The sequence below is a fragment of the Nomascus leucogenys genome, chromosome 18 (assembly GCF_006542625.1).
Source record: "Nomascus leucogenys isolate Asia chromosome 18, Asia_NLE_v1, whole genome shotgun sequence".
In the NCBI taxonomy this organism is placed as follows: domain Eukaryota; kingdom Metazoa; phylum Chordata; class Mammalia; order Primates; family Hylobatidae; genus Nomascus; species Nomascus leucogenys.
In genome coordinates this window covers 39,858,458-39,884,585 of record NC_044398.1, presented here as the reverse complement: position 1 = coordinate 39,884,585, position 26,128 = coordinate 39,858,458, and the positions used below count along the sequence as shown (strand labels likewise).

The following is a 26,128-nucleotide window of genomic DNA, read 5'->3' as shown; positions in this document are numbered from 1 at the left end:
AAGTTGAAGATTTTACCTTAGGTACTAAATAATTAAAATGGATAAAAATACACCAATATTATCAGGATTTAGTGAGGATCACTGAAGCTGAGTGGCTAGAATTTTAATTCTAAAAAAAAACCAACAGTGATTTATTTTTAACTAAAATGTAAGCTTGAGAACAGTGTGCTGAAGTCAAATTATGTGGTTTAAGTCACCCTCTGTACAGCAACTTTAATTCTACTTTCTGTACTTCTATTTTGTTTCTGTGTAACTGAAAACTTCAAACACTCTCGTTCTAATTCTACACTATTCTTGGAAATCCTTTCTCTTTGGTATATTTATCTAATTTCATATTCTAATGTGTTTTTCCTCTCAGACACAATAATCAACTATTCAAAGATGCTATCTAATGCACTATGCCACTAAGTGTTGTGGCCAGAGTTATTTTAAGTGTAATAAATTATCTTAAAATTGAGGGCTGGGCATGGTGGCTCATGCCTGTAAACCTAGCACTTTGGGAGGCCGAGGTGGGTGAATTGCCTGAGGTCAGGAGTTCGAGACCAGCCTGGGCCACACAGTGAAACCTGGTCTCTACTAAAATACAAAAAATCAGCCGGCCGTGGCGGCATGCGCCTGTAGTCCCAGCCACTCGGGAGGCTGAGAAAGGAGAATTGCTTGAATCTGACAGGCAGTAGTTACAGTGAGCCGAGATCGCGCCACTGCACTCCAGCCTGGGTGACAGAGCTAGACTCCATCTCAAACAAAAAAAGAGAAAACAAATCTTACATCTTAAATACAGGTATGGATTAAACCAACTTGTGTATGGTCAAGGCAACTTACAAAAATGCTTTAAGACATATCAAGACTGATATAAACCATTTAAGTTAGGCAGAGATGCAACACTATGTGAATAGAAGTGTTATAAACACACTCGCTACATTTTAATTAAATAGTTTACTAGGTTTTCTTTTAATTCAAACATGAGAAATGAAAACCACATCAATTGTAGCATTTATTTTGAAAATAAAACTGCAATCAATACTCCAATCTCTAAGCTCTGCATTCCATAAATGATACTTTTTCAGGAGGTAGGATTCCTAAGGTTTATGGAAGTTCTTTCTAAATAGCAGGACATGAAATATGACACCTGCACCCAGGCTAACATGTGGGATAATAAAACGTATTACATCACCTACTACTATTAGGGTCAAATTCCTTCTAATTTGTTACACGTGAATTAACACAGATCCTCCTCTTTATCACATCTGGGGAAAATAATTTGAGGTGATCAATGCAGATAAAAGCCTTGCAAAGAGCTACTTTACAAGAGAAAAGAGCACTTTATAAAAACACAAGAATTCCAAAAGTCTTCGTGTAATTTTAAGCTTTGATACTTGTAGAAGTAACAATGCTACAAACATTTACAAAACATCATTGAAAAGCTTTTTGTATTTCTTTCACGTTTATTTAGTTTTGCCATTTTTTAAAGTGACAGTGTCTCATTATGTTGCCAAGGCTGGAGTGCAATAGCTATTTACAGGCACAATCACAGTGCACTGCAGCCTCCAAGGCTAGGCCTCACGTGATCCTCCATTTAAGCCTCATGAGTAGCTGGGACTACAAGCATGCCTAGCTCCTGAGTATTAAGCTTTTAATTTATTGTTTCAGTCCTTCTTGAAGATAGCAGATATTGACTGAAACAAAAGGTTAAAAGTTTAACATTCAAATTCTGCAAAATAAAGCCAGAGGCGGTGGTACACACCTATGGTCCCAGCTACTTGGTAGGCTGACATGGGAACATTGCTTGAGGCCAGGATTTTCAGACTGTGGTGCGTTATGATTGTGTCTCTGATTAATCATTGCACTATAGCTTGGGCAATATAGTGAGGCATCATCTATTAAAAATAAAAAGAAGAAATGCAATTACACTTTCAAATGACATTTTGTAAAGATTTACAGCATGTATACATATGCTGCAGTCCTCTGGAGGGCCTAGGCACACTATATTACAGCTAAAAACTGCCCTGGAACTTTCAGGACACCTCGTATTTTATTATTTTTGTATAATCACTGGATCACCATGTTGCTTGGCACTATGAAAACATCTTTGAATACATTTACTTAACAATAAGAAAATTTATCAGCAAATGAGAACCATTATAGTTCATAAGAAATATACCGTAGAGCTTCATAAAAGTAGATAATCAATAACCAATACTTTCTTTTTATGACCCAAAACATGCTAAACTGCTAATAAGAAGGGCTTACAAAGGATATGAATGGCAAATGTTACTTGGCAGCTTTTGCTTGATGATCGCCAGTAACTGTAGCTTCCATGGTAAAAGTAGGAAGGAAGAGCCCTTCCATACCTGACAATGCTGGGACTGCTCCTAGTGGCTTTAGGAGTTGTTAGACTCCCATGTTTTAACAGTGATACTGCACTGATTCCAAATGCATATGCAGGAATATTGGGGAAAAGAAAAAAACATAAAAGAAACAGAAAAGTTATCTTTAAAATCTAAAAAGTTAAACTATTGTTTTAAAAGCCTTACATAGTTCACAGCTATCAGCCCACACACTAAGCAAATATCTGTGCATGGGCAGGAGTCTTCACTTTGGAGTGGTTTTTATAACTCTGTTTACACTAAACAGGACAGAAGAGTGTAAGAGTGTGTTGTTGCCCTGACGAGGTCCCATTCTTTACTACAAAGTGCAATCTTAGTTGTCCTTGAGTTAACTTGAATTGAGGTGTTTCTTCTTTTGAAAATACTAACTTTTCTAGTTCTTTAGCAGGAGAGGTGATATTTTCCTGTCTTTTTTGATGAGGGGTTCAGATGTTACATTACTCCTCATTTCTTCCTTCAGAAGAGGATGGCATTAGCATGCTGAAGATGAATTAAATCATCAGCACTCGAAGACCCGTTCTTGGCAGCACTATAGAAAACTTTGTCTTGTTCCATCCTTGAAAAAGCCTAAGAATGTCAAATAGAAAAGAGGTACAATTTTAAAAAAGTTTCCAACCTTTTAACAATCACCACTGATGATAAGCCACACATGCAAACTCCTTTAGATGTTCAGTTACAGCTACTTTATTTATTTATTTATTTATTTATTTATTTATTTATTTTTGAGAAGGAGTCCCAGGCTGGAGTGCAATGGCACAATCTCGGCTCACTGCAACCTCCATCTCTCAGGTTCAAGCAATTCTCTGCCTCAGCATCCCAAGTAGCTGGGATTACAGGCGCCTGCTAACACGCCCAGCTAATTTTCATATTTTTAGTAGTGACGGGGTTTCATCATCTTGGCCAGGCTGATCTTGAACTCCTGACCTCGTGATCCACCCACCTTGGCCTCCCAAAGGGCTGGGATTACAGGCATGAGCCACCGTGCCCAGCCCAGTTATAGCTACTTTGGCTGAGGTTTACACTGCCAAGTTCTGTCAACTCATTAAGGTAATCTCAGGGCTAGAATTAGATTGCTGGAGCAAAGGGGAATTTATTTTATTAAGTTACTTAAAAATTGGGCTCCCAAAGATGCCACAGTATTGTGACAGGCTTCTAAGAGCAGTATCATGTTACCTGTGCACTTGTTCCTTAAACATAATGAATGTACACTTTTGCAAAAAGTTAGTTTATTAATCTATTCAAACCCTACTCAATGTACAGTAGTTATTACATACTCAAAGCAAATTTTAACGATGCAGGCATGTGCTAGATTGTATTGGAATATCAAAGAAGTCTAATGACTCAAGCATCAAAAGGCACTACTTCACTTGCACATTAATTATGATAGATAATGTATTATTTTAAAATACTTCTCAGGTACCACAGAATGTGCCTATTTTAAATGTTCATCCTTGTCAGCTGTAACTCTGCTGTGTACTTACCAAAAGTCACAAACCATAAATATTACTCTGTCTCATAAAAGTTATCATTTCCCGTAAAATTCCATGTACTTCCTGCATCCAGTATTTGAGACACACACACCTTATACAGTCTAAGTGCAGGTCTCTTGGCTTAGGCACTAATGCTTTGTCTAACAAACCCGTGGGACTGACTGCACTGTGGTATATACAGTAGAAAATGACATAAATTTGCAAACTGAGTAATAAAAAATAGTCAAGAGTGGTAAGTTCATTATGTATGTAGACATTGCTCAGAATACAATAACAAGAAATCATTTATATATGATTATTTGAAATGGTAAAGGTTCAAAAGGGAAAGATTACAAATGAATTAAATTTGATTAAAATATTCTGAATTATGCTCACAAAAGAGAATATCTGTAATTTTCAAATAATGTGGATCCTTGTAAAAACCATAAAAGATACAGGAAATAGAATGCCAAAAAGGTAATAAGCTCTTCAGTATGTTAGTTAATTTTGAAGCTTTCCATTTTTCTAATCACTACTTAATATGACCTAGTCACAGATGTTGGCATTGGTGTTTGACTGAAAACCCACCTTAGTAACTTTGTAGCCTTACCTCCAGATTCCATGCTCTTTCTCTGTCAAGAAGATAAACTGGCAAATACAGGCTGTTGTTGTGTGCCAAGGTGCGAAGATCGAAGTAGAATCTGCTATAAACACTGCTAGTAATGCTGATATTATAATTAATTAGCTTCAAGAATTGCCTTTCCAACTCATTCCTGGGGAAGGAGAAACACAACAAAACCAACACAGGATAATGTTAGTTCAAAAACATTATTCTAGTGTAAGAAATGTGGTAAAGCCATCATGTGCTCTAGTTTATTAGAACACATGAAAGAATTCACACTGCACAGAACCCTATCGATCTAAGAAATACAAGAAAGCATGCAACTTTCCCAGTTCTCTTTGAAAACTTAGAAAAACAAAAACAACATGAATGTAAAAACTGGGTTAATAACTTGATTTTCCCACATGCTTTCAAAGACATATTCCAATTTAATATGGAGAAAAACGACATAATCTTAATAAACGTGGTAAAGCCTTCAGCTTTTTCATTTCTTTGAAAACATGAAAGGATTCAAAACCCTTATAAATACAAACATCCGTGGTAAGGCCTTCAGTTGTTCCAGTTCCACATGAAGAACATAACTCATTTCTGAAATAAAAACTGTGAGTGTATAGAATGTGGAAATGCCTTCATTTACGTGATATTTGCTCCAAGACCCCGATAACACATACTGTAGATAGACTTTACAAATATAAGAAAGCACACTGGATTGGAACCCTAGTAGATTACCAAACACAGAAAAGTTTTCAGTTTTAACAATTTCTTCAACACTTATACGAAAATTTCCCCTACAGGGAAATCCTCTCAGTGTTTCGAAATTGGAGAGCCTGATGCAAACTGATTGTGGCATAATCTTTAAAAACGTGCATAAGTAAATGTTATACTACTTACAAATATTTTGTTTCTCAGTGATTCTTCATTTGAAAGGGTCTCTGTCCTTACTTCCACTTGTTTTGCAAGAGAACACTGAGGTCAGAATTTTGTAGATATTCCTTAAACAATATTAAATGAATTTAATAGGCAGTGTTTTTTGTTAAGTCAGTTAATAAAATTTTTCTGTTTATTTAAAAATATCACACTGAGCTACTAGAATAGCTCCAAATTCTTTTTTGAAACAAATACAGGCTATGCAGGTGGATTCCTACACTAATGTCCAAACAGGGCACAGCTGCTTGGAGTCCATTCTGCATCCAGCACCCTAAGTTTGGGATGAGGAGAAAGGGGACAGCCTTCTCTCTGCACTCATGCAGCTGACTCAGGGCTCATTCTTGAGGGTTCCATTGCACAACTCAGACTCCATGCTCACTCCCAAGGCACCGTGACAGTGATCAGATGACAGAAATGATGGATGCCACTTATTAGCTGTCACTATTACCGGGCAGGAATACTCTTTACACTTCAGACGGTAGAAAGATCAGAGAAACACCTTGGCTAGACTAAACCCATTTTATGACAAGCCTTTGGTAGGGCGCTGGGCTTACACAGTGTTTCTCCTAAGTTGGAAATGAAACCCCAAGGTGCTCAGCACCTGTCACCCCTGGCCAGAAAAGAATGTGGGAATGAGTTGAATGCAGTGAGAGGGGAACAGGCTGGGAGCAGCCCTCTGCCAAGTGATTATTCAGCTGTCCTGGCCGAAGATTTTTGTTTGTTTGTTTGTTTTGAGACAGGGTCTTGCTCTGTCGCTCAGGCTAAATTTCAGCGGCATGATCCCAGCCTTTCAAGTAGCTGGGACTACAGGTTCATGCCACTTAGCTGGGCTACTTTTTTTAAAATTCTTTTTGTAGAGACAGGGTCTCACTTGTTGCCCAAGCTGGTGTTAACCTCCTGTGATTAAGTGATACTCCCACCTTGGCCTCCCAAAGGCTGGTATTACAGACATGAGCCACTGTATCCAGCACTTTGTCAAATGTTTAAATAAATATAAAACTAGAGAAATATTACCACTTCCATAGTAATCCCTGTAAAGACTTAACTATATAAAAACAATTAATACCTCAACAACATATTTGGTTTCTTGGTTTTAAAGTTTTATCCATTGGCTAAGTCAACAAATGCTTGATGGTCTCTGGTATGGAAAGCAGTTAGGATATAAGTAGATACGTGGTTTTCTCATTTGTTTAACTGAAAACCCCACTGAAACTACTTCTAACATTAGTTTCCTATTCATATAACCATAAGACTATAGGAATGTAAATCAGATAATGCTTTAATAATCAGCTAATCAGGAGTTAATTTACTATAGGAATATATGCACTTCATAATCTCTTATGTTTTTCCACAAACATATTTTAAATGTGTAAAATACAGTATTTTATATAATTAACATGTTTATTAATAGAGGCTTAGTTATTGAAGAAAATCATTATGCCTGCAGGATATGTATCTTCTTAGTTTTTTGTTGTTTTTTAAATGGCTAATAGCATACCCTTTACAGGCACAGCAAATTTTCTGAATAGGAGCTGCTCAGTTTAACTTATATGTATGTATGTGTGTGTGTGTGTATATGTGTATATATATATATATATATATATATATACATATAAAATCCTCATAGCTTAGCTGCCACATATAAGTGAGAACATACAATATTTGATTTTCCATTCTTGTGTTACTTGACTTAGAATAATGGCATCCAGCTCCAACCAAGTTGCTGCAAAGGCCATTATTTCATTCTGTTTTATGGCTCAGCAGTATTCCATGGTGTATATATCCCACACTTTCTTTGTCTGCCCATTCATTGATGGGCATTCCATATTTTTGCAATTGTAAATTGTGCTGCTATCAACATGCATGTGCATGTGTCTTTTTCATACGACTTCTTTTGCTTTGGGTGAGATTGCTGGATTGAATGGCAGTACTGTTTTCCATAGTGGTTGTACTAGTTTACATTCCTATCAGCAGCGTAAGTGTACCTTTTTCACCAAATCCATACCAACATGTACGATTTTTTTATTTTTATTTTTATTTTTTGAGACAGAGTCTTGCTCTGTCGCCCAGGCTGGAGTGCAGTGGCGCAGTCTCGGCTCACTGCAAGCTCCGCCTCCCGGGTTCACGCCATTCTCCTGCCTCAGCCTCTCTGAGTAGCTGGGACTACAGGCGCCCGCCACCACGCCTGGCTAATTTTTTTGTATTTTTAGTAGAGACGGGGTTTCACCGTGGTCTCGATCTCCTGACCTCATGATCTGCCCGCCTCGGCCTCCCAAAGTGCTGGGATTACAAGCGTGAGCCACCGCGCCCGGCCGATTTTTTAATTTTTAAATTATGGCCATTCTTGCAGGAGTAAGGTGGTATCACACTGTGGTTTTCATTTGCATTTCCCTGATAATTAGTGATGTTTCTGAAGGAAAATATATTCTAACAAGACAAACAGGTGTTGAAAAGTTTTAAGAAAAATCTGATAAACACTAAATTTTAAATGGTTCAATTTACAGTCCAAAAGAGTTCTTTACAATCAACAGCAGAGGGACAAGATAAATGTACATTACACACTTTGTTGCAATGTTTTACATTTTCTAAAAATCGTGGGCATAGCTCCTGTTCAGAGCATAGATCAGGGTGCTTCTGCGTTCACAAACAGCTTTGTGTAGAACTGGAGCTGGCTTCTGCCACCACTGCTTCTGGAGCTCACATCTGTGGAAACCTGCACATATCTCTGTGTATTCTCTGACCTTGTAATTAGAACTAGAGCCTCACTGGATTAGCTGCAGGTTTTGAGAACAATTTAGCTGCCATTATAGTGGAGCTAAGTGTTCATAATTACAAATTTTGCTCCCTTCAAGAAACCAGTTTACAGACTGATGATAGTAGTGATTATGAGCACTTTAGCTTCTGCAACTTTCAAAGTACTTCTGTTTGTTTCAAATTCATTTTCTGTTACATCCTTTGCTAAAATGGCTACTAGCAATATCACCGTGACAACTCAGTTTCTACTATTAGCAAAGCAGTAATTTAGCAGCCATTTCAAAACCAACCGACCATCACTAGTGAGTCTCTTCTTAGTCACAAGAATCCTCAATTCACTTGTAAATATACAGTGTAGTAATTCTGAATGAAAGTCTTTAAAAATGTTTTTGGGGTATATTATAGGTATATATATTTATGTGGTATATAAAATATTTTGATGATTACAACATGTAATAGTCACATGAGGGTAAATGAAGTATCCATAAATCAAGCATACCTTTGTTTTACAAATAATTCAATTACACTCTTTTAGTTACTGTAAAATGTACAATTAAATAATTCTTGAGTGTGGTCACCCTGTTGTGCTATCAAATACTAGATCTTGTTTATTCTTTCTAACTATATGTGTGTACCTATTAACCATTACCCCATACTCCTCATCCCCCATACTACTTTTACCAGCCTCTGCTAACAGTTCTCCTACTCTATATCTTCATGAGTTAAATTGTTTGAGGCTGGGCACCATGGCTCACGCCTGTAATCCCAGCACTTTGGGAGGCCGAGGCGGGTGGATCACGAGGTCAGGAGTTCGAGACCAGCCTGGCCAGCATGGTGAAACCCCATCACTACTAAAAATACAAAAATTATCCAGACATGGTGGCACGAGCCTGTAATCCCAGCTACTCGGGAGGCAGAGGTAGATGAATCACTTGACCCCAGGAGGTGGAGGTTGCAGTGAGCCGACATAGCACCACTGCACTCCAGCCTGGGTGACAGAGCAAGACTCCATCTCAAAAAACAAACAAACAAAAAAAACTGTCTTAATTTTTAGTTCCCACAAATAAGTGAGAACATGTGAAATTTGTTTTTCCGTGCCTGGCTTATTTCATTCAACATTTCCATCCATGTTCTTGCAAATAATAGGATCTCATTCTCTTTTATGGTTGAATAGTACTCCATTGTGTATATGTACCACATTTTCTTTAGCCACTCATCTGTTGATGGACACTCGGAATGCTTCCAAATCTTGGCCTTTGTGAATAGTGCTGCAGTATACATGAGAGTGCAGGTATCTCTCTGATATACTGATTTCCTTTCTTTTGGGTATGTACCCAGCAGTAGGACTGCTGGATCATATGGTAGCTCTATTTTTAGTTTTGAGGAACTCCAAACATTTTTCCATAGTGGCTATACTTAAATTACATTCCCACTAACCGTGTATGAGGGCTACCTTTTCTCTGTATCCTCACTAGCATTTGTTATTGGCTGTCTTTAGAATAAAAGCCATTTTAAGTGGGGTGAGATGATCTCTCATTGTAATTTTGATTTGCATTTCTCTGAAGATCAATGATATTGATGTTGAGTATCTTTTCATATACCTATCTGCTATTTGTATGCCTTTCTTAGTTTTGAAACAGGGTCTCACTTTGTCACTCAGGTTGGAGTACAGTGGCACAGTCACAGCTCACTGCAGCCTCAACCTCCCAGGCTCAGGTAATTTTTGCACCTAAGCCTCCCCAACAGCTGAAACCACAGGCAAGTGTCATCATGCCTGGCTAATGTGTCCTCTTTTGAGAAATGCCTATTCAGATATTTTGCCCATTTTAAAAATCAGATTAGTTTTTTTTCTGTGGAGTTCTTTGAGCTTCTTAAATATTCTGGTAATTAATCCCTTGTCAGATAGTTTTCAAATATCTTCCCCCATTCTGTGTGTGTCTCTTCACTTAGTTGATTGTTTCATTTGCTGTGCAGAAGCTTTTTAACTTGAAGTGACCTAATTTGCCCATTTTTGCTTTGGCTGCCTGTGCTTATGAAATATTCAAGAAATATTTGCTGAGTCCAGTATCCCAGAGAGTTTTCCCAATATTTTATTTGTTTCATATTTCAGGTCTTAGATTTAAATTTTTTTTTAATTTTTAATGTTTTAAAAAATAGAGACAGAATCTCACTGGTTTCCCCAGGCTGGTATTGAACTACTGGGCTCAAGCAATTCTTCTATCTTGGCCTACCAAAGTGCTGGGATTACAGGTATGAGCCAAGGCACCCAGCTGAGATTTAAATCTTTAATCCATTTTGATTTGATTTTTGTATACGGTGAGAAATAGAGGTCTAGTTTCATTCCTCTGCATATGAATATCCAGTTTTCCCAGAACCACTTATTGACGAGACTATCATTTCCCCATTGTATGTGCTTGGCACCTTCGCTGACAATGAGTTCACTGTAGATGTATAAACTGGTTTCTGGGTTTTCTATTCTGTTCCATTGGTTTATGTGCGTGTTTTTATGCCAGCGCCATGCTGTTCTGTTTATTATAGCTATAGAGTATAATTTGAAATCAGATAATGTGATTCTTCCAGTTTTGTTTGTTTTTTGCTCTGGATAGCTTTGGATATTCTGTCTTTTGTAGTTACATATAAATTTTAGAATTCATTTTTTATTTCTATTTCCATAAAGAATGTCATTTTTTTTTTTTTTTTGCAGACTTGTGGAGGTACCACATTGGTGGTCTGAGATCAGACCTGAAGGAATTCTCTGGATTAGCAGACAGGGACTCACTTCTTCTCTTACTTTCCCACAAATGAGGTCTGTCTCTCTGTGCTAGGCTGTCTGGGGCTCAGAGAGGAGCAATACAAGCACCCCTGTGGCCACCACCTCTGGGACAGCACTAGGTCTGAAGCTGGCACAGCACTGTGGTGGGCCAAGGCCCACTGTAACACCTACCCGCTGCCACCTATTTCACTCAAGGCCCTGGGGCTCTACAGTTAGCAGGCAGTGAAGCCAGCCAGGCTTCTGTCCTTCCCTTAAGCACAGTAAGTTTCCCTGGTCCCTGGATGGGTTCAGAGGTGCTGTCTGGGAGCCAGGGCTGGAGTCATAAACCTTAGACATCTACCAGGTGTTCTGCTCTACCACGGCTAAGCTGGCACTGAATCCACCAGGCAAATCCATTCCCACACTTCCCTCCCCTTTCCCCAGGCAGAGTAGTCTGTCCCCACATATATCATCAACACAGTCCCATGGGGATTACTATCAGGTCACCACTGATTCTCACTCAATACCCAAGTGCTCTCTCTTGTGGTGAATGCTGCCTGGCCTGGAACTCACACTTCAGGGCAGTGGGCTCCCCTCTGGCCCAGGGTCGGTCCAGAGATGCCATCCAAGAGCCAAGGCCTGAATCAGGGACTCCAAGAGTCCACTTGGTGCTTTTCTCCACTGTAGCTGAGCTGGTATCTAAGCTCAAGAAAAATCCTCTTAACTCTTCCCTCAGCTTTTCTCAAGCAGAGGGAGTCTCTCCTCGCAGCCACCACAGCTGGGAATGTGCTGGGTCACACCTGCAGCCAGCACATCTCTGAGTCTCACTCGAGGCCCATGGCATGTACTACCTGGTCACCACTGATGATTCTTCAGGGCCCAAGGGCTCTTTCATCAGAAAGTGATGAATTCTGCCATTACTTTAATGGCAGTCCCTTTAAGGCAGCAAGTTCCCTTCTGGCCCAAGGTTTGTCTAGAGATGTTATCCTGAAGCTGGGACCTGAAATGGGGGTCCCATGACTCTGACCAGTGCCCTGTCCTACTGTGGCTGAGCTAGTATCCAACTTGCAAGACAAAGTCCCCTTTCCTCCCCTCAAGCGGAATAAAGAGGTCTCTGTCAGACCTGTGAGCTGCACTGTCTAGGGTTGGAGGTGGGGTGGGCAAGCACTCCCTAGCTGAGCCAGCTGCTGTCTCTGTAGGTCACATGCCCCTAAATACACTGGCTTCAAGGGCAGCACAGCAGTCCTTGTGGCCTAGACAGACTTTCAGGTTTATTAAGGACCCCAGAGTATTTTATCCCACAGTAGCCAGTAGCCTTTCACAACTCAAGTTCCAACCACCGGGATAAACAATTCCTCCCTGGCTAGGGCTAGTCCAAATGTTTCCTCCATGGGTGGGCATTGGATAAGTGCAGCCTTGTTTTGCTTTCTGCTATGACAAGGCAGCGCTGAATTTAGTGCAAAGTCCCACAGTTGCTGTGCTCTCCCTCCCCCAAGCAGGTAGCCCCTCTCCTCACCACAGGTCCACTGCTGGGACATAGGGGAGGAGTGGCATCAGCAATTCAAGACTGTCTTTTCTACACTATTCAGTGCTTCTTTCAGTGATATGAAGTTAAAACCAGGTACTATGAATGCTTACCTGATTTTTAGTTCCTATGCAGGTGCTTTTTTTATTTAGATAGTTGCTAAATTTGCTATTCCTGTGGGAAGCACAATTGGCAGAGACTGCTATTCAGCCATCAGGCTCCACCTCTGTGACTGCATACATTCTGAAAGACAGTCTTAACTGGAGTAACAGGCAAATGTAAAAAAAAAAGAAAAACAAAAACCCAAAACCTCTTGCCACTGTCTGTCATGACCTTGATCTTCATATGCTGCTCAATGTCATCAAGAGGTATTCCTTCAGGTTTCCCTAAGTGTCACCCACAAAGCCATTCTCATTGTCTAGTGGACACTGTGAGAGCCTCTGCTGGAAATGCCTCCCTGGCTCTGTCTACCTACTAGCTCCAAGGCCCTTCCCGTTACAGCAGTCATGAGGCTATACTGGAAGAAAGACCCCATGAGGCTTCTGCTTCAGCGTCATGTTGGGGCCATCTGTGAGCAACCCCATGACTCAGCAAGATTTCTTGCACTCTCACAGGTAACTCAGGGCCCCCAAAGTGCTGCTGTGATTGTATGAGTGCCCCAGGAACCTCTTGAGTGTGGTGAGCACTGGGTGATGCTCCAGCAATGTTTCTCAGACTGCCTGAGGGGAACACTGGAACTTCTAACTCATCAGCCCAATTTCTAAACACATGCAACACTCCTACTGGGATGGGACAGGGGCACAGGGATCTGTGGCTATTCTGTATCTCAAGGTTTCTATAAAACAGAACTTCAGATAAAAGCAGGGGGAACACCAGAAAAGGCAAATTCACAATGTGTAACTCAGGGTGAAACTACACAGTTTTCACAGTCCAGAGGCCCTAGATCTGTCACTGACCAAATAATTATTTCAAAGGCCACATATGTGCTCCTTACAAAGAGACTAGAACTTGCACACAGCTTTGAAAAAGCCATAAAGATATTTACTGTACTATTATGTTCTGGTAGTACACTGGTAAGGTAATGCCAAAAATATTCACCAGAAAAATACTTTTCAATTTATGAGCAGATTATTAAAACATCAATTTACCAAGACCTACCAGCAGACAATGAAAAATATGAACTATTGTTCTAAAGCTGGATGGAAAAAGTATGTGGTGTTTACGCCCATTTTCATTATCTGCACAACGTAAACTTTAAAAATATTTCTTAAAGTGTTTAAGTTTATGGGAGCACATAAAGTACTGACAAATGGTTAGAAAGTTCACAAAAACCATACAAACTCACATTTCTTCAACTGTAATGTTCTCAAAGAGCTTGCAGTAGTCCTCATTCCACACAGCCATATCACTCCAAACCTTGGAGGCAAGAAGAATGGCTCCCAAGACAATCCTCTTCCAGTTAGTTGGACAAATGTCGATATCAGCATAACTTACAAGTCTATGTAAATCTGCAAAACAGAGCACTGGCCTTTGATTTAGCTCAGTTTAAGTGCTGTGATAAGAATTCTTACGAATGACAGATTTCTTCTGGTTTTGACCAGAAAGTAAGTGCTTATGTTCTACAGAGATTTGCTTGAGCAGGCCAAACAAGGGGCCATATCACAATCATAGGTCAGATACTTCTGCTACCTACTCTGCCCATAGAAATTCACAGCCCAATTTTGGTCACAAGAATGACCGTATATCTCAGCCAAGGGCATCATGAAGACAGGCAGTGTTGTCACCTTCACACTCATAAAAGACAGCAGACATACAGGCCCAGTGTAGATTAAAGTCATTCAATAAATCCTTAAATGCCTACATATGTAATGTCTCACATGGAGCTGGTAGGTAGATGGGAATTTTACAAGTACGTCAAGCTTGAATATGTAAAACCCATGTAATAGTGAGCAAATGTGAACCTCCTTTTCACAAAAACTCACCCTTCTGTGGCACTAGCTTTAAAAACTGCTGGTCAAGAGAGCCTCCCGGCAGCTGCTGTGTAGAGCAGCATGGCAGGAGCAGGTCTGTGGGGTTGTAAAACATTCCCCATATTCAGTTGCTCACTTGGTAAGAAACACATGTGTATAAAGGTTGATCCTTCTCACAGCCCCTATTTTGCACATCTTCATGATCACTTCATAAAAATTTATTGTCTTACATCATCTGCAACTTAGACAATTCTGCTAGTTTTAAGGTGGAAACAGCTGCCAGTCTCTGTATCCCTGGGATTCCTCTACACCTGCCAGGCAGTTGGTGAGACAATCCCATGAATTACTTTACATCTATCAAACATCTGTCCTACAAAGAATTGGGCAAAGTGAATAGCTGAGTAAAGATTAAAGGTGAGCTGTGAGGTGTTGTTACCTCAGAGGGTGCTCTGCAGAACAGTATGTCTGTGAGCTACTTGAACTCTTTACATCGAAACAAAAGGAAACAACTTTATATAAATAAGCAAGTTTATTTCTTGTCTGAAGGGTATCAGATTGCAGAACACTGCCAGATCTGATATTGATCTGAACACTGCCAAACTCAAGTATGTTTTCAAAAACAAATGGCTATTGAACATGATGTTTTACAGATTCTGCTTCCTTTCTCCCAAATTCTGCACTTTCAAGTATTTCAAAAGTGAACCTCCCTCCCAGGGTTCAACTGCGTAGGAATCAGAGACCTCTGAAACAACATGGCAAGTCCTCTACTTCCTGTCCCCTTTCCCGCTAAGCTGCTGACCTGCTGACACTCATCCATGCCACGTGCCTTCCTGGGTGAGTTTGAGAATTCTTTATTCCCACTGATGCCAACTCCTCCCTCAGTGCAATTGATCCCATGTCACTTTTGCAGCACACTGTTCCCACAATCACCTCTTTCTGAAGATTTTCTTCCTCTCTACCGGAAATTTCCTCCAAATTGTGTTTCCTTTGTTCCCATCCCACTCCCCACTCCTCTCCAACTGTGTCCTCTCACTGGTGCTCACAGCACCATCCCCTCATACCAGCTCCTCATCTTCCATCTCTCCTTCAGCTACACTGCCTGCCCCTGCTGACACGACTCTCCCAAGCCTCCTCTTGCCAACAGGCACTTGTCTCTTGTGTCTTCACGCTGACAAACTAAAGCTCTGCATACATTGCCATTTACCTAGGTGTTGGGGCCAAATACCTGCATTTCAGTTCCCCTGCTCCAATCTGTGTGCAATGCCTCTTACGTCAACCTTCACTGGTGGTCTGCATGGTTTGATGGTGACCCATAGTCCGTCACTGCTCACCTGTATTACCCTAGTTGCTTCTTAACCCTCTTCGCTGCCTCCACTCTGCCTCCCAACTATGGCTTACTGTCCCCAAAGCAGCCAGCATAACCTCTTCATTTAGAGCATGGCACTCCCCTGCTCAAGATCTACCACGAGCTTCCCATCAAACTGGAGTAAAACCTTAACTTCTTCCTACGGCCTACAAGCCAAAAGGCCCTGTGAGCCATGGTACTGCCTGAGGGGCCTCATCTCCAGTGTTTCCCTCGTTCTTCACTCTGACTATGCTGGTCACCTTGCTGTTTGTTCCTCAAACACAGGAAACGCATTTCTGTCTGTCTTGGCAGTCATCCTGCTGCCTGTAATGTCAGCACTCTTTCCCGTCATTCCTTCAGTCAGGTCACAGTTCAAATGTCAGCTCTCTACAGGGGCTCTTCCTTATCTACCTAAAATAGCCCCCAATCACTCTGTATCCCTTTATCCTGCTTCCTCTTCCTGCTGTTTCATACTACCTGAGAAAATACTTAAGTTCCATCTTCCTAGAATATAAGCTCATAAAAGCAAGAACTGTGTTCCACCTGTCCTCTCCTCTACCCCAGCACTTAGAAGAGCGGCACAGGGTCAGCATCCAGTGAGTGTTCACGAATCAGTCACTGCTTGGCAGCATTCAGCACTGTGACTACAGCTTCTCCTATCTTGAACTCTTTCTCCTTTTATTATCCTCTTCTGCTTTTCCTCTTCCCACTCTAGTAGCCACTCCTCTAGGGTCTTGTCCCTTAAATGATAACAGTCTTTACCGACCTATTTTCTGTCCATTTTATCTGTTTTTGGGACACGATCTCACTCAGTTGCTCAGGCTAGAGTACAGCCTCCACTTCCTGGGCTCAAGTGATCTTCCTGCCTCAGCCTGCCATGTGCCTGGTGCCACAGACATGTGCCATCATGTCCAGCTAATTTCTTAATTTTTTTTTTTTTTTTTGTAGAAATGGGTCTCACTTTATTGTCCAGTCTGGTCTTGAACTCCTAAACTTGAGCAATCCTTTCAACTTGGCCTCCCAAAGTGCTGGCATTACAGGCATGAGATACCATACCTGGCTTTACTTTTTGTTTTCTCAAGATACAGGGTCTCGGCTGGGCGCAGTGGCTTACACCTGTAATCCCAGCATTTTGGGAGGCTGAGGTGGGCAGATCATGAGGTTAGGAGATTGAGACCATCCTGGCTAACACAGTGAAACCCCGTCTCTACTAAGAATACAAAAAATTAGCCGGGCGTTGTGGCGGGTGCCTGTAGTCCCAGCTACTCGGGAGGCTGAGGCAGGAGAATGGCGTAAACCTGGGAGGCAGAGCTTGTAGTGAGCCAAGATCGCGCCACTGCACTCCAGCCTGGGCGACAGAGCGCGGCTCCCTCTCAAAAAAAAAAAAAAAAAAAAAAAAAAAAAAATACAGGGTCTCATCATCTGGCCCAGGCTGGACTCAAACTGCTGGGCTCAAGTAATTCCCCCACCTCAGCCTCCCAAGTAGCTAGGACTAAAGGCATGAAACCACCATGCCCGGCTTGTCCAATTTCATTCTACACACTTTCTTGGTATTTAAACAGCTGCTGTTGCTCTTCATTCTGTAGCTCTACATCAGATTCATGCTCTAATCCTGTATATCAAAATGATGACTAGACTCTGCTACTCTGCTCTCTCAAAGGCACATCAAGCTTAGCCCACGTACAAAACTCTCCCTTTTCCAATCCAGCTTTCCCTCCTGCATCACCTATCTCTCTACATCTGGAAGCACCACTCCTGCTTCCCTGTAGCATGTGCTAAGAGTTCCAAATGACTTGCAGCTCCTCGAGAAGGCCTGTATCTGGTCCAGTGCCCTTTGAGGGCTTTGATTCAAGTGCACAGCAGGAGTCTTCTCCCCTAGACTCTAACTGGATGTTAAAGAAGTATTGACCTAAGTATTTTTTCATTCCTGGCCATGCAGTTGAGTTTCCTCTATAGGTTTGTTGTGGGGAGGAGTAAGACTAATTTTTAACAATTTGAACAGAATTTATTATTTAAAATATTAGGTTTACAAAAGGAATTTGTAGGGATAATGTAAATGTAATGACACAGCTATGGTTCGGTAGACCAACTGGAACCACATTCCTGGGCAACTTCATGAGCAGGCACAGATGACCAGCAGGGATAAACACACATCATCCAAGGAACAAAGAATTGAGGGCAGCAGCTGTCAATGACAACATGCATCAGAATTGCCTGGGAATATACCCTGGGACTCAGCTTAGACCTACACTGGCATCCCTTCCTGCCCATCGGCCAGATGGTTTTGTTACTGCTCCCCATTCCAAGCCCTCCACATACCCTGGATGTGTGTGCACTGTGTGTGCATGTATTTAGGGATGTGTTGGGGGAGAAATCAGAAATCCCTCCTGCTGCCTTTAATAGCAATTGTTCTGTGATGAGAAAAGCAATTGTGACATTTTAAGCCATAATGATGATTCAACTAAAATGTGTGTATTTGCTTTCAAAAGTTTCTCTTAAAATTCTGAGATAATTTCAGAAACCTACTGTATTAGAAAACAGGACCATATCACCCTGTTTACAAGAAGAATTTCTAAAGCTGCTTTATAAATAAAAAATATCTTACCAAACTTATGATTGCAAATTCAGCTGTTAGCCTCATGGCTTTAAACAGAGTATGAACAAATCTGAAAATCAATTTGTGTTCAGGACCATACTTAAAATATTCCTCCAAAACCTCTTTTCACTGAAAGAAGAAAGGATGCAATGTAAGTATCCATTGAAGGAAAAACCTGAGGTGCTCTTAAGACAGCAGTGTTCACATTTGTGCCCATGTGTCACTTATGATAATTTTGATTGGTGAGATGTCTTTTAGTTTTTTACAATATGAACAGTAGGATCCTGAAATACCATAATGATTTAATACTCATCAACATTCACTTAAAATACCTATTTATGGTATTTCTGAGCTTAAGCTCAGAAAATGTTTATATTCTTTTTTACCCTTTCCCTCACATAATTCCATCCAAATGTAAGCTACTAGTAGGCTTTAATGTCTTACTGACTGTATGTCATTGTTCTCTGCAATAAACTTTGAAAAAATATAGTTTCCTGTAACCAGGAGGCTCTAAGCCTGTGCTGATAAACACAATAGTCACTAGCCACATGTGTCTATTATGTACCTAAGGAAGTACATTTTTAAATTTTTACACCATGTAAGTTGATATAAACAAATTATTTATTTTTTGTTTGTTTGTTTGATTTTTTGAGACAGATTTTCGCTCTTGTTGCCCAGGCTGGAATGCAATGATGTGATCTTGGCACACTGCAAACTCCGCCTCCTGGGTTCAGGTGATTCTTCTATCTCAGCCTCCCGAGTAGCTGGGATTACAGGCACATACCACCATGCCCAGCTAATTTTTATATTTTTAGTAGAGACAGGGTTTCATCATATTGGCCAGGCTGGTCTCAAACTCCTGACCTCCGGTGATCCACCCACCTCAGCCCCCCAAAGTGCTGTGATTACAAAGTTGTGAGCCACCGCAACCAGTGAACTTAAATTATTTTTAACCCTCTTCATAAAAATCATGAAGTTTGTTAAAAGTATTTACATATATTGCTTGATACTATTAACAATTATCTTTTAAAAAGATATGTTTTCTGTTACTTGGATAGTATATTTACTCACATTAGCTCACTAATCAAACATACCTGCAGATCAGTTCTTATTCCAGCATGTTCTTTTTACAATACTTTTAAAATAAGATGACTAGATGCCACATGAAATGGGGAACAAGACTTAAAGAAAGATGCCTTTGACTGCGGGTATGAAACAGATACAAATCTATGATGAAAATACAGAATCAGGCCGGGCATGGTGGCTCACCCCTGTAATCTCAGCATTTTGGGGGGCCAAGGGGGGCAGATCATGAGGTCAGGAGATTGAGATCATCCTGGCTAACCCAATGAAACGCTGTCTCTACTAAAAATACAAAAAATTCACTGGGTGTTGTGGCAGGCACCTGTAGTCCCAGCTACTCAGGAGGCTGAGGCAGGAGAATGGCATGAACCCGGGAGGCAGAGCTTGCAGTGAGCCGAGATCGCACCACTGCACTCCAGCCTGGGCAACAAAGTGAGACTCTGTCTCAAAAACAAAAATGAAAGAAAATACAAACTCAATAAAAGTGACACTTACTGGGCCGGGTGCGGTGGCTCATGCCTGTAATCCCAGCACTTTGGGAGGCTGAGGTCAGGAATTCAAAACCAGCCTGGCTAACATGGTGAAACCCCATCTCTACTAAAAATACAAAATTAGCCAGGTGTGGTGGTGGGCACCTGTAATCCCAGCTACTTGGGAGGCTGAGGCAGGAGAATCGCTTCAACCTGGGAAGCAGAGGTTCCAGTGAGCCAAGATGGCACCATTGCACTCCAACCTGGGCAACAAGAGTGAAACTGCATCTCCGAAAAAAAAAAAAAGTGACACTTACTGTAAGTGGGCGTAACCATTCATCAAATATGCCCAAAGATCTATCTGCATCTCTATAAAATAAGAATGTGTATTACTTCAAAAACTGTTAATATCTTAGTATAATATCCATTTGGTAAAATAATGCCTCCTGTGTGCCTATGTGCTTTGGTGTTTACTTCACCAAAGCAAACAGCTTTTACAAATTCTCCATGATACTGACTTGCAGAGGGTTTCCTGACCTCTTCTTCCTCAGCACAGCATGCCCTGTACTGTAAAGTCTTTTATACCATAACCAGTCAGAACTGCCTGTAAGTATTGACCCTCCCTAACAGGCAATGGCAATAAACCAAACACATTTTCACTCCTCTAACCACACACTGAAACACAAGAGTGTTTTACAAAGCAGTAGTGGTGAGCAATAATCTCTTTAGAACTTTAATAAATGTAAATGTGATTCACTTTTGCTAGCTTCCTTTAATTTAAACTACTGAAAATAATAAATACATCATGAGAATATACTACAGAGAACTAAAGGGAAACATCAGTTTCATTTAAAAATACAACTGGGCCAGCGCAGTGGCTCACACCTGTAAAATCCCAGCACTTTGAGAGGCCAAAACAGGCAGATCACTTGAGCTCCTTTAGGAGTTCAAGACCAGCCTGGGCAACATGACAAAACCCTGTCTCTACCAAAAATACAAAAAAATTATCCAGGCATGCTGACACACATCTGTGGTCGCAGCTACTCAGCAGACTGAGGTGAGAGGACTGCTTGAGCTGAGATCATGCCAGTGGACTCTAGCCAAGCAACAGAGTGAAACTCGGTCTAAAAAAAAGGTACAACTATCATTCTCAAAAATAAATGAAGCAGTCACTCATTCACAAGGAAATGTGTCACTCATGTCACAAGGAAAATAAGTATTTGTTTCCAATGATAAAATTTAAGCTTTCCTGAGGACTTTGAAAAATTTGTTCCTTCTACTGTAAGCTTGACGGCTTCGCAATACTTAAAGACGTTTTAAAATAAGATTGGTGGTTAAATTAAAAAAATGATTTTTGACACAATAAAACATAAACCAATATTTTCCAAATAACTAATGCATAATATTATAAATGCAAGTATGTGGGGAAAGAACCATTTATTGTGCAAGAAAGATCGGTGAGTACTGAAAATACATTTGCTAATATGTAAAATGCCACTGTAACTAAGAAACTAGCACTTGTGAAGTTTTGATTTAGTATTAAAGAATACCCACAACTGTCTTAAAGCTTTAAAAATACACCTTTTACCAACTACATATTTGCATGAGGCTAGGTCATCTTATTGCTTCTTTAAAGCAAATTGCAAAGAAAGAGCTAGAGAATCCAGCTGTCTTCTATTAAGCTCAACACTACAGATTTTCAATAATATAAAGGCATGACACAATTTTTACTCAACTTTTTATCATAGAAGTTATATTTTCACCTAAAATTTTATGTTAACAACATTGTTCTTAAGGAATATTTTCTATTGTCACAACATGGGTCATGGGTTACTACTGACATCTAGTTGGTAAAGGCCATCAATGTGGCTAAATTTTCTGTAATGCACAGGAGAGTCTTCACAGCAAAGCATTATCTAGCTCATAATATCAATAGTGCTAAGACTGTGAAATCTAAACTAAAAATAGATTTTGAAAAAAATCTCAAGTTTATATTTCTATCAGAGTAAATATCAATATAATCAACATAAAATCATACTTATTGGGATACTCAATCACTTAAGAATTTAAAAAGTCGCAGGTGGAGCCAAGATGGCTGAATAGGAACAGCTCCAGTCTACAGCTCCCAGCCTGAGCGACACAGAAGATGGGTGAATTCTGCACTTCCGTTTGAGGTACCAGGTTCATCTCACTAGGGAGTGCCAAACAGTGGGTGCAGGACAGTCAGTGCAGCGCACTGTGCGTGAGCTGAAGCAGGATGGGGCATTGCCTCACTTTGGGAGCACAAGGGGTCAGGGAGTTCCCTTTCCTAGTCAAAGAAAGGGGTAACAGATGGCATCTGGAAAATTGGGTCAGTCCCACCCTAATACTGCGCTTTTCCAACGGGCCTGGAAAATGGCACACCAGGAGATTGTGTCCTGCACCTGGCTCGGAGGGTACTATGCCCATGGAGTCTTGCTGATTGCTAGCACAGCAGTCTGCGATCAAACTGCAAGGTGGCAGCGAGGCTGGGGGAGGGGCGCCCGCCATTGCCCAGGCTTGCTTAGGTAAACAAAGCAGCCAGGAAGCTCGAACTGGGTGGAGCCCACCACAGCTCACGGAAGCCTGCCTGCCTCTATAGGCTCCACCTCTGGGGGCAGAGCACAGACAAACAAAAATTCAGCAGGAACCTCTGCAGACTTAAATGTCCCTGTCTGACTGACAGCTTTGAAGAGAGTAGTGGTTCTCCCAGCACTCAGCTGGAGATCTGAGAACAGACAGACTGCCTCCTAAAGTGGGTCCCTCACCCCCGAGCAGCCTAACTGGGAGGCACCCCCCAGGAGGGGCAGACTGACACCTCACTCGGCCGGGTACTCCTCTGAGACAAAACTTCTGGAGCAACGATCAGACAGCAGCATTTGCGGTTCACGAAAATCCGCTGTTCTGCAGCCTCTGCTGCTGACACCCAGCCAAACAGGGTCTGGAGTGGACCTCTAGCAAACTCCAACAGACCTGCAGCTGAGGGTCCTGTCTGGTAGAAGGAAAACTAACAAACAGAAAGGACATCCACACCAAAGACCCATCCGTACATCACCATCATCAAAGACAAAAAGTAGATAAAACCACAAAGATGGGGAAAAAACAGAGCAGAAAAACTGGAAACTCTAAAAAGCAGAGCACCTCTCCTCCTCCAAAGGAACGCAGTTCCTCACCAGCAATGGAACAAAGCTGGATGGAGAATGACTTTGACGAGTTGAGAGAAGAAGGCTTGAGAAGATCAAACTACTCCGAGCTACGGGAGGAAATTCAAAACAATAGCAAAGAAGTTAAAAACTTTGAAAAAAAATCAGATGAATGGATAACTAGAATAACCAATGGAGAGAAGGGCTTAAAGGAGCTGATGGAGCTGAAAGCCAAGTATCGAGAACTACACGAAGATTGCAGAAGTCTCGGTAGCCAATGCGATCAACTGGAAGAAAGGGTATCAGTGATGGAAGATGAAATGAATGAAATGAAGCAAGAAGGGAAGTTTAGAGAAAAAAGAATAAAAAGAAACGAACAAAGCCTCCAAGAAATTTGGGACTATGTGAAAAGACCAAACCTACGTCTGATTGATGTACCTGAAAATGACGGGGAGAATGGAACCAAGTTGGAAAACACTCTGCAAGATACTATCCAGGAGAACTTCCCCAATCTAGCAAGGCAGGCCAACATTCAGATTCAGGAAATACAGAGAACACCAAAAAGATACTCCTCGAGAAGAGCAACTCCAAGACACATAATTGTCAGATTCACCAAAGTTGAAATGAAGGAAAAAATTTTAAGGGTGGCCAGAGAGAAAGGTCGGGTTACCCACAAAGGGAAGCCCATCAGACTAACAGCTGATCTCGCGGCAGAAACAATACAAGCCAGAACAGAGTGGGGGACGATATTCAACATTCTTAAAGAAAAGAATTTTCAACCCAGAATTTCATATCCAGCCAAACTAAGCTTCACAAGTGAAGGAGAAATAAAATACTTTACAGACAAGCAAATGCTGAGTGATTTTGTCACCACCAGTCCTGCCCTACAAGAGCTCCTGAAGGAAGCACTAAACATGGAAAGGAACAACCGGTACCAGCCCATATAAAAACACGTCAAATTGTAAAGCCCATCGAGGGTAGGAAGAAACTACATCAACTAATGAGCAAAATAACCAACTAAGATCATAATGACAGGATCAGATTCACACATAACAATATTAACTTTAAATGTAAATGGGCTAAATGCTCCAATTAAAAGACACAGACTGGCAAGTTGGATAAGGAGTCAAGACCCATCAGTGTGCTGTATTCAGGAAACCCATCTCATGTGCAGAGACACACATAGACTCAAAATAAAGGGATGGAGGAAGATCTACCAAGCAAATGGAAAACAAAAATAGGAAGGGGTTGCAATACTAGTATCTGATAAAAGAGACTTTAAACCATCAAAGATCAAAAGAGACAAAGAAGGCCATTACATAATGGTAAAGGGATCAATTCGACAAGAAGAGCTAACTATCCTAAATATATATGCACCCAACACAGGAGCACCCAGATTCATAAAGCAAGTCCGGAGTGACCTACAAAGGGACTTAAACTCCCACACAACAATAATGGGAGATTTTAACACCCCACTGTCAACATTAGACAGATCAACGAGACAGAAAGTTAAAAAGGATATCCAGGAATTGAACTCAGCTCTGCACAAAGTGGACCTAATAGACATCTACAGAACTCTCCACCCCAAATCAACAGAATATACATTTTTTTCAGCACCACACCACACCTATTCCAAAACTGACCACATAGTTGGAAGTACAGCTCTCCTCAGCAAATGTCAAAGAACAGAAATTGTAACAAACTGTCTCTCAGACCACAGTGCAATCAAAGTAGAACTCAGGATTAAGAAACTCACTCAAAACTGCTCAACTACATGGAAACTGAACAACCTGCTCCTGAATGACTGTTGGGTACATAATGAAATGAAGACAGAAATAAAGATGTTCTTTGAAACCAATGAGAACAAAGACACAACATACCAGAATCTCTGGGACACATTCAAAGCAGTGTGTAGAGGGAAATTTATAGCACTAAATTCCCACAAGAGAAAGCAGGAAAGATCAAAAATTGACACCCTAACATCACAATTAAAAGAACTAGAAAAGCAAGAGCAAACACATTCAAAAGCTAGCAGAAGGCTAGAAATAACTAAAATCAGAGCAGAACTGAAGGAAATAGAGACACAAAAAACCCTTCAAAAAATTAATGAATCCAGGAGCTCGTTTTTTGAAAAGATCAACAAAATTGATAGACTGCTAGCAAGACTAATAAAAAGGAAAAGAGAGAAGAATCAAATAGATGCAATAAAAAATGAAAAAGGGAATATCACCACCTATCCCACAGAAATACAATCTACCATCAGAGAATACTACAAACACCTCTATGCAAATAAACTAGAAAATCTAGAAGAAATGGATAAATTCCTCGACAAATACACCCTCCCAAGACTAAACCAGGAAGAAGTTGTATCACTGAATAGACCAATAAAAGGCTCTGAAATTGTGGCAATAATCAATAGCTTACCAACCAAAAAGAGTCCAGGACCTGATGGATTCACAGCCGAATTCTACCAGAGGTACAGGGAGGAACTGGTACCATTCCTTCTGAAACTATTCCCATCGATAGAAAAAGAAGGAATCCTCCCTAACACGTTTTATGAGGCCAGCATCGTCCTGATACCAAAGCCTGGCAGAGACATAACCAAAAAAGAGAATTTCAGACCAATATCCTTGATGAACATTGATGCAAAAATCCTCAATAAAATACTGGCAAACCGAATCCAGCAGCACATCAAAAAGCTTATACACCATGATCAAATGGGCTTCATCCCTGGGATGCAAGGCTGGTTCAACATACACAAATCAATAAATGTAATCCAGCATATAAACAGAACCAAAGACAAAAACCTCATGATTATCTCAATAGATGCAGAAAAGGCCTTTGACAAAATTCAACAACCCTTCATGCTAAAAACTCTCAATAAATTAGGTATTGATGGGATGTATCTCAAAATAATAAGAGCTATCTATGACAAGCCCATAGCCAATATCATACTGAATGGGCAAAAACTGGAAGCATTCCCTTTGAAAACTGGCACAAGACAGGGATGCCCTCTCTAACCACTCCTATGCAACATAGTGCAGGAAGTTCTGGCCAGGGCAATCAG

At 40.8% G+C, this 26,128-nt stretch overlaps 1 protein-coding gene across 1 annotated transcript in view; it reads right to left on the bottom strand.

Moving 5' to 3' along the window:
* Window positions 1-2,259: 2,259 nt before the first annotated feature.
* LOC100591549 (cyclin-Y-like protein 2) overlaps window positions 2,260-26,128 on the bottom strand; it is a 42,376-nt gene continuing 18,507 nt past the window's right edge. The window contains 6 exon segments of the mRNA XM_030798587.1: window positions 2,260-2,954; window positions 4,467-4,629; window positions 13,782-13,944; window positions 15,580-15,588; window positions 18,362-18,476; window positions 20,218-20,269. Of these exon segments, the coding sequence (XP_030654447.1) occupies window positions 2,844-2,954; window positions 4,467-4,629; window positions 13,782-13,944; window positions 15,580-15,588; window positions 18,362-18,476; window positions 20,218-20,269 (613 nt within the window). The 3' untranslated portion in view covers window positions 2,260-2,843.